General features: G+C 57.6%; 1 protein-coding gene across 1 annotated transcript in view; it reads right to left on the bottom strand.

Moving 5' to 3' along the window:
• The window catches only part of LOC104295935 (RING finger protein 121-like), a gene marked incomplete at both ends in the record, with an annotated part of 12,553 nt that extends 5,159 nt beyond the window's left edge, over positions 1 to 7,394 (bottom strand). The window contains 6 exons of the mRNA XM_009895753.1: positions 2,046 to 2,166; positions 3,525 to 3,632; positions 4,142 to 4,296; positions 5,179 to 5,320; positions 7,046 to 7,083; positions 7,306 to 7,394. Of these exons, the coding sequence (XP_009894055.1) occupies positions 2,046 to 2,166; positions 3,525 to 3,632; positions 4,142 to 4,296; positions 5,179 to 5,320; positions 7,046 to 7,083; positions 7,306 to 7,394 (653 nt within the window). The remainder of the gene's footprint in view (positions 1 to 2,045; positions 2,167 to 3,524; positions 3,633 to 4,141; positions 4,297 to 5,178; positions 5,321 to 7,045; positions 7,084 to 7,305) is intronic.
• Between the last annotated feature and the right edge of the window lie 2,026 nt (positions 7,395 to 9,420).

Raw genomic sequence — 9,420 nt, forward strand, 5'->3', positions numbered from 1 at the left:
CCATGCAGCCCGAAGGAGGGTGCGGGCACGCAACCGGGTCTCCCCAAGCGCAGCAGTGGTCCCACACGCTCCAGGGACGGCCCGGCTCACTCGTGCCGCGTCCCAGCTCCCACGACCAGGCTGGAGCCGTGGAATCACAGAATATCTCAAGTTGGAAGGGACACGTAAGGATGGCCGAGTCCAGCTCCCTGCTCCTCACAGGACTGCCTAACACTAAACCCGACGACAAAGAGCATCATCCAGACGCTCCTTGAACTCCGACAGGCTCGGTGCTGCCACCGCTTCCCTGGGGAGCCTCTTCCAGGGACCGACCACCCTCTCGGTGAGGAGCCTTTTCCTCACGTCCAACCTGGACTTCCCCTGACACAGCTTGACTCCATCTCCTCGTGTCCTGTCGCTGGTCACCAGTGAGAGGAGATCAGCACTCCCCCTCCGCTGCCCGCCTTGAGGAAGCTGTAGACTGCCACGAGGTCCCCCTCAGCCTTCTCTCCTCCAAGCTGAACACGCCGAGTGACCTCAGCTGCTCCTCGTAAGTCTTGCCCTCCATCTTGGTCGCCCTCCTCTGGACGCACACTAATAGTCTGATGTCCTTCACATATTGAGGCACCCAAAACCGCACACAGAACTCAAGGTGGGGCCACACCAGTGCGGTGTCAGTGGGACAATCGCCTCCCTCAACCAGCTCGCGATGCTGTGCTCGATGCACCCCACGACACGGCTGCTCCTTTGGGCCGCCAGGGCACACTGTTGACTCAAATTCAACTTGCCATCAACCCAAACCCCCAGATCTCTCTCCACGGGGCTGCTCTCCAGCCCCTCGTCCCCCAGTTTGTACGTATAAGCAGGATTACCCCATCCCAGGTGGAGAATCTGGGACTTGCTCTTCTTCTATTTCACAGGGTTGGTGCTCTGCAAGCCACTTATACCCTTGGGGGAGTCCACAGCTCCTCCTGGGGGGCTCCAGGAAGGCTGGGGAGGGACTCTGGGTCAGGGAGGGGAGCCGTGGGACGAGACGGAATGGTTTTACACTGAAATAGGGGAGATTGAGGTGAGATGTGAGGAGGAAATTGTTGGCTGTGCGGGCGGTGATCCCCTGGGGCAGGTTGCCCCGAGGAGCTGTGGCTGCCCCATCCCTGGAGGTGTTCAAGGCCAGGTTGGACGGGGCTTGGGGCAACCTGGGCTGGGGGGAGGTGGCCCTGCCCAGGGCAGGGGGTGGCCCTGGGTGGGCTTTAACAGTCCTTTCCCACTCAAAACTATACTGTTCTGCCCTATTCTATCCTAGTTCAGCATCGTCAGCAAAACACACCTCCGGCAGAGACCTGGCACAGCTTCGCTCCGAGCGTCCGACAGAACTGGCCAGGGGCTGGGGCAGCACCTCCAAGGAGCAGCAGCAGCAAGCTCAGAGAGGAAGAGGAGGAGGAAACACAAGGTCCCTAAAGAGGGAAGCAACAGGACCTGCTCCACCGGTGCCCTAGGTCAGGTATTTTTTGGTGGAGTGGGTTTTTTTGGTACCGGGTGAGCGGGCTACAGATTTTAGGCCCCCACTGCAGGAACACATCCTCTGTCCGCAGGGACAGCACAAGCTGCCGTGGGTACGAGCAGCAGAAGGAAGCTCGTGGTGTGAAGCCATCCCTGGTGGCTGCAGGTCACGGGTTAATGCAGCCGCAGTGTGGTCCCAGGAACAGGAGCTCTCTCCGGCACTGGAGATTTTAAAGGCCCAGACAGAGAAATATTTGTCGGGAGTTTAGGGGGGCTGAACAAATCCTTCCACTCCTCATTTGTTGTGCTTCTGGGGAGGAGGGGACACCTGCAGAGGATTTGCGGTTAAGGAAGGATCTCGGAGTAACTCCATTAGGTCAGAAATCTCCCAGCCCAGACACCCGGTAGTGGTCTCAGCAAGAAAGGCAGCAGCCCTTCCTGAAGGAGGAGTTTGATCCACTTTCCCCTTTGGGGGAGGCAAAAGCTACTGCTGCGACTGAGACGTTTCAGGCCCCCCCATAGCAGGGCAGGACTCTCGCCTAGGGGACAGCACGGCGTTAACTCACCCCGATCGTCGAAGCCATGTAATCCGCACACATCTCGGCAAAGTCCCGCTCCAGTACCCCGTAGTAAAGACCGTAGAAGAGGAGGGAGATGCCAAAGTCCATCGCGTCTTCTGGTTTGATTCTGCAACAGAGGAGACCAAACGACATCAGGACATTTTCGGGGAGGCTGTGGGGGTGCAAAGGCAGTGTGCTGATACAGCCCACAGCACTAACTCCAGCGTGACAGCAGTTCACCAAGGCAGCGGACACGCGGCACCAGGAAGCATCACCCGCAGAGGTCTTCTAGATGCCTGCCCAGCACAACCTGGTCCCTGCTTCCAGGATGCTTCACTGTAGAATCCCAGACTGGTGGGGGCTGGAAGGGCCCTCTGGAGCTCCCCCATCCCACCCCCTGCCAGAGCAGGGGCACCTCCAGCAGTGGCACAGGACGGCGTCCAGGCGGGTTTGGGATGGCTCCAGAGGGGGAGACTCCCCCACCTCTCTGGGCAGCCTCTGCCACTGCTCTGCCGCCCTCACAGCAGAGAAGGCCCTCCTCAGGTGGAGATGGAACTGCCCATGGTCACCTTTGTGCCCGGTCCCTCTTGTCCTCTCACTGGGCACCACTGGAAACAGACTGTCCCCATCCCCCGGCACCTCCCTTGAAGGATTGATCAGCGTTGATGAGATCCTCCCTCAGTCTTCTTTTCTCTAGACTAAAAAGACCCAAGTCCCTCAGCCTTCCATTGTATCATTGAGTCACAGAATGGTTTGGGTGGGAAGGGACCATTAAAGTCCATCCAGTGCCACCCCCTGCCCTGGGCAGGGCCACCTCCCCCCAGCCCAGGTTGCTCCAAGCCCCGTCCAACCTGGCCTTGAACACCTCCAGGGATGGGGCATGTCCCACCTCTCTGGGCAACCTGCGCAAGCAGCAGCGTCTGAGTGGAGCTGTGGGTGTCACACCGCAGCTGTGTAATACCCAGTGCCCATCGCCCTCACCAGCCTCTGGAATAAGCAGCTGCTGTCATCTCCCCAACTGCCTCAGACCCCAGATCAGCTCCCGGTAAGTCCCCACTTAACACTTCCACGTCTCTCCAGGCAGTTGCGAGGTCTGCTCATCATTCTAGAGAAGGATTCAACCTCTCTAAACACGAAGATGGCTCGGGCTAGGGTCCTCTGCGACCACACCGGGGCTGCCTGCTTGCTGCAGGTACCCGTTTCTCAGTGCAGCAGAGAAAATCCCCAGGCTGGACACAGGCAGAGCTGGAGGAGCTGCCGACACAGCTGCGCCGGAAGCAGAGCTCCCCAGCAACATCGACCGGCTCAGGTACCAGCATCTCACCCGTGATCCTCCCGGTGGGGAGGAAACACCCCAAACAGTCTGTTTGGCCCCGTTAAACAGATTGCTAAGACAACTGTTATTCCAGAGTCGTAGGCAACGCCTTACTCCACGTGGTGCCTTACATCCCCCGCCCCGCGAGTCAGATGGGAAGATTCACTCACCTGAATAATAAGTTAAGACCAAAGAGTGTAAACATCACAGCCATGTACCCCACGATTCCAGTGGCATAGCTGATCTTGTATATTAGTAGAAACCATTTATAAACCAGCCTGTAAAGAATCGAAACAAGAATTTAACGGCTTCATTTTTCCTGGATGAAACCGCACCAAGCACCTAAAGGATTTTACTTTTAAAACCTGGGTGCTGTTTGCAGACGCTTCCCCTACCCCTACGCACGGGCGATGGCGTTTTAAATGTCTAATTCAAGCTACAGCCCCCCCCGCTGCCCTGGGCCACCCAAGGGCTCGACTTCCAAACTAGAAACCTCCGGATCTGCAAAGGCGGCGAGCAAGCGTGCTTCACGCCGGGAATGCCCTCGGTGAGGCCACCAGCCCACGGGCTATCTGCCTCTCCACCACCCACGCGGGTGCCACGTGCACCGGGCCAGCTGCCCGCAGACAGTGCTCCGCAGCCACCGACGCGGGCAGCGCGCACGGGGGTTGCACACCCCCAGGGGTGCAAAGTTGAAGATGATGATCTGCGGCAGCGAAACTGGAAAGAGTTCCCCGTCACGGTTACCCTGGGGCTGAGGAGTTTTCCCAGAAACACGTGTACTAACCTGGGCGTTGTCTGTACCAGAGGTTTTCGAGTTGCCCTGAAGGTGACAAAAGCTGTGACTGCTGAGAAGAGCACCCAGATTACCAGGAACCGCCACCAGTACAGCTTGATCGTGAAATACAGAGGCACTACCCACATCTGGAAGAGGGTCACCATCTGCAGGAACCGAGGGAAAGGCGTTTTGAGCTGGTTCTCTGCTCATCAGACATCAGAAACACCCTGCCAGGCCTGGCAGCCGCGCTCCTGCCTGCATCAAAGGGCCCTGAATAGCAGCAGGAAACCCGAGCGGTTTGCTCTGCAGCACCCAGAGAACAGGCTCAGAGCCTGCCGAGGGAGTCGGAGGCAGCAGCCAGGCGGTCTTTGGTAGGAAAAGACTAGAGCTGGAGGGAGAACGCAGAGGAAACATCTCCAGAGGGAGGTACGGGAGATGATCCACCTAGCTGGGTTGTCGTAAGGTGGCTACAAAAACCTTCGTGGTCCTGAACACCGCAACCACAGACACCTCAGGCAAGTATTAAACAAGGAGACAGGCGCAGCAGAGGGTGTCAGACTCGCCTCCGCCCTACAGCCTATTGCCAAAAGGGATCTACGGCCGTGCAGCTGAGCTCCTGTGGTGCTGCCGGAGGGGAACAGGTACACAGGGTCGGTTTAAAGTTCACGGAGGATTACAGGTATTGCCTGGAAACGTTAATTATGATAAGGAAGTCAGAGTGAGGTTGGTTGGGGTGAAACAACAGTCCCCGCCAAGCCGGTGGCATCAGCAGGTCCACTCAGCAGACCTGAGATCTGCTTTTCCCGTCGCCTGGTATCAAAGAAAACGTAAAACCGAGTTATCGGCATCACTTATAGCAGAAACTTAACGCCTCCGGGTGCGTCCATCCTCATCCCTAGCTAGAATCCCCACACGCTGTTGGGAAGATGAGGGTATCTCAACACCAGACAAGAGGAGAAAAACAGGAAGATACTTCTCATCAGCGAAAGGACGGCAGCACTCACATCCAGCCACGGAGACAAAAGGGCTGCGTGGGAGACACTTACGTTGTAGGAGCGAGGGTGCCTCTGTTTCCACTGAACCAACAGGAGCTGTGCCACCACCAGCGTGGCGATAAGGATGAGGACCATTTCGGCATGCATCGCCTCGTGACCGCGGTGCTTGGCATGCATCCGTGCGTGCTCCACCCTGCAACAACAGGGAAAAGGCGGCTGAAGAGCGCGCGGGCACAGACTGCACGCTAACAGCACTGACAGACGCCTCGGCACGGGGGAGCCAGGAAGAGCAGACCCAGAGACCCCCGTGAAGGAGCGGCGTGGAGGCGGGTGCTCTGTCGCAATCCAGAGGGGAAAGGACAAAAGGCCTCTAGGAGACTTGCGCGGTTTTAAACTGTGAAAGCCAAGACCGCCACCCAGCCCGTCCCGGTGTGAACGAGGCAGAGAGAACTGACGCTGATGTACCCGAACCAACGAATATGGAGTGCCCGTGTCACGTAACTCACCCGGCAGCTCACCGGTGCAACAGCATCAGCTGAGCGTGTTTGACACCACGAGTGTGCACCACCTCTCAATACCAAACCCTCAGCCCGGTTTCAGAGCCACCAGCACCCTCCTCCCTCTCGCCCTGCACGGGAAAGGCTGGATGGGCAGCGGGGGCACGGTCTACAGCTGGCAAAACCCACAAACCCCAGCAAAACTGTAGTTCTGAGGGTCCTGGTAGGTAGTAGGTAGTAAATTGTCCATGAGCCAGCAGTGTGCCCTTGGCACCAAAAAGGCCAATGGAATCCTGGGCTGCAGAGGGAAGAGTGTGACCAGCAGGTCGAGGGAGGTCATTCTCCCCCTCTGCTCGGCACTGGTGAGGCCACAACTGGAATACTGTGTCCAGTTTGGGGCTCCCCAGTTCAAGAGGGACAGGGAACTGCTGGAGAGAGTCCAGCGAAGGGCAACCAAGATGACTGAGGGACTGGAGCATCTCCCGTACGAGGAAAGGCTGAGAGCGCTGGGACTCTTTAGCCTGGAGAGGAGAAGGCTGAGGGGAGACCTTATTATGGCATACACGTATCTAAGGGGTGGGTTGGAGGAGGATGGAGCCACACTCTTCTCGGTGGTTCCCGGGGACAGGACGAGGGGCGATGGGCACAAGTTGGAACAGAGGAAGTTCCGTCCAACACACGGAAGAACTTCTTTACGGTTGGGGTGACAGAGCAGTGGCACAGGCTGCCCAGGGAGGGGGGGGAGTCCCTTCTCTGGAGGTTTCCCAAACCCGCCTGGATGCAGTCCTGAGGGATGTGCTCTGGGCAGTCCTGCTTTAGCAGGGGAGTGGGGTGGGTGAGCTCTGGAGGTCCCTTCCAGCTCTGAAGATTCTGTGGTTCTGTGAAAACGCTTCTCTCTCTGCCCTAGGCAACCCCATTTGCATCCTGGAACAAGTGGTTCCCAGACGGATGCTCTACAGACACCTGGGGTTTCTCTGCAGCTTGTGCTGTCTGACCCCAAACCAAGGCAGAATTAAGACCTCGAACGTCCTTACATCTCGGTCTTGAGCTGACAAGACAGTTCAAGTTAGGGGCAACAAATATCCAAACCCAAGAAATCTCAAATTCTCTGATCTTAAGAAGCCCTCTATAAACTGGTACCGAGAGCAGACCAGTCTTACTGTGCTTTTCAACAAGTGGCTGGCTGAAATTGGTTTGGCTAAGCGAAAAGGGGGAATATTCAGGAAGCACTTTAAAAGAAAAAACCATTAGCATTGCCTTTTAAGACAGTTCATAGTTCCCCGTAACAAATAACGCTGTGCGGGGAAGGCTGACCCTGTCCTCTCCCGCCGCGAATGCGGGCTGTGCTGCAGGTAGCTCCGGTCAGGAGCAGGAGCTCGCTCAAGCCGCAAGCGCTGGCTCACCTCCCAACACAGACTCACCTCCATCTCTCCTCTGGGGACAAGTGTGAAAGATCGACCTGAGGAGAAAAAAAAAAAACAAACAAAAAACAAACAAAACACCAAAGAAATCAGCAGCTGAAGTTCGGAAGCAGCAGTACCAGCCCAGAATGGATAATTTCTCTACTTCACCGCTTCAAACAGTGCAGACGCTGGTTTATGCCCCACAGGAGCACAGCTGTGCTGTGTCTACGCTGCCCGTTCACCACCCGTAACACGGACACGGCACCCGGCTCCTTTACCTCCTGGCGAGAGCCGATCAGTGCCAACAGCAGCGGCGGAGTCAGCTGCAAAGCCACCCCGTGAGGCCCCCAGGATTGCTCTTTGAGAACTTTAAGAAGGAAAGCACTGGATTCAGAAGCTTTAAACGACAAAGCCTTGACGCGTCTACTGTGACGCCACAGCCCAGAGCTGTCCTCCGACCCTCCAGGCAGCGCGGGCAGAGCTGCAGCGTCCCCCTGCTCCTCCCCCAGCCGCAAGCACCCTTCCCCTCACACTCCCGTGATTTACCGCAGCCAAGGCTCTGCCCGCCGCCCCGCGCTACGCCCGCCAGCCAAATTGGTTTCAGTCCCCCGTCCCCAACCCAGCCAGGCGTCTCTGGGCACAGGGGAGCGATCCCAGTGCATGGCAGAAACAGCACAGAGAAAGGAGTCCAAAATCCCACCAGCCTGCAGGGTGGGGGATGGCATGCGCACACCAGCAACAAACCACCACCAGAAATATTTTCGGAAAGAATCACAGGAAAAAGATTGGGGACTCGCTTTGCTGCCATGGCTGGAAGTTTCTCCCGAGTGTTACGGGCAGCAAAGTTTTTTTGCCTGACAGGAGCAACCGAGAGCGACAGGAGTTGCCGTTATTGGCAATGAGAGATGATGAGCTGCCATAATCCGTGCTTAACGTGAGCTGAACTGGACGCAGGGCGTTAAGGACACCCTCCGTGTGACAGGTTTAGGGGACAGAAGGAAGCGGGCTAAGGTCGGCACTGGCACCTGCACTGTTCAACACCTTTGTCGCGGACGTGGACAGTGGGGTCGAGTGCACCCTCGGCAAGTTTGCCGACGACACCAAGCTGCGTGGCGAGGGAGACACGCTGGAGGGGAGGGATGCCATCCAGAGGGACCGGGACAGGCTGGAGAGGTGGGCCCGTGCCAACCTCACGCAGTTCAACAAGGCCAAGTGCAGGGCCTACAGCTGGGTGGGGGCGAACCCAAGCACAACTCCAGGCTGGGTGGGGAATGGCTGGAGAGCAGCCCTGAGGAGAAGGCCCTGGGGGGGCTGAGTGACCAGAAGCTCAGCGTGAGCCGGTAATGTGCGATCGCAGCCCAGAAGGCCAACCGCGTCCTGGGCTGCATCAGAAGTGTGGCCAGCAGGGGGAGGGAGGGGGTTCTGCCCCTCTACTCCACTCTGCTGAGACCCCACCTGGAGGACTGCCTCCAGCTCTGGAGTCCCCAACATCAGGAGGACATGGACCTGCTGGAGCGTGTCCAGAGGAGAGCCATGAGGATGATCCGAGGGCTGGAGCACCTCTGCTGTGAGGAGAGGCTGAGGGAGTTGGGGCTGTTCAGCCTGGAGAAGAGAAGGCTCTGGGGAGATCTTATTGCCGCCTTCCAGTCCCTAAAGGGGCTACAGGAGAGCTGGGGAGGGACTTTTTACTGGGGCATGGAGTGACAGGACGAGGGGGAATGGCTTCAAACTGGAACAGGGCGGGGTTAGATTAAACATTAGGCAGAAGTTTTGCCCAGTGAGGGTGGTGAGGCACTGGCACAGGTTGCCCAGAGAGGTTGTTGAGGCCCCATCCCTGGAGGTGTTCAAGGCCAGGTTGGACGGGGCTTGGGGCAACCTGGGCTGGTGGGAGGTGTCCCTGCCCATGGCAGGGGGTGGAACTGGATGATCTTCAAGGTCCTTTCCAACCTAAACCATTCTGTGATTCTATGAAGTGATTTGAAAGGCCCTGTCTGCAGAACGGCAACTCTGCGTTAAGCTTCTCAGCTGGCAAGCAAGCAGCACCCAAACCTCGCCCGGGGGCTGAGTCTCGCAGAATCCCAATTCCCCCAGCAAGATTCGGTGTGAACACTGTCACCAGGACGCATTTGGACTGGAGAGGGGTGGAAGGACCTTCGACACTGCGTTTCAGCTCTTTCCTGGAGCTTTATATGTTCCCGTCAGAGCTGAAGGGGTTTCCAGCACCGGTCATGTCCCTGCATGAGCTCACTGGTCAGGCAGCACTCGTCCCAGCGCCAGCACAAACCCTGACACACGGCGCTGGGGATGCAGCAAAGGAAATCCACAGAATTCACAGAATTCACAGAATTGTTAGGGTTGGAAGGGACCTCTGGAGATCATCTAGTCCAACCCCC

This window comes from Charadrius vociferus, unplaced genomic scaffold, assembly GCF_000708025.1.
Source record: "Charadrius vociferus isolate BGI_N301 unplaced genomic scaffold, ASM70802v2 scaffold1122, whole genome shotgun sequence".
In the NCBI taxonomy this organism is placed as follows: domain Eukaryota; kingdom Metazoa; phylum Chordata; class Aves; order Charadriiformes; family Charadriidae; genus Charadrius; species Charadrius vociferus.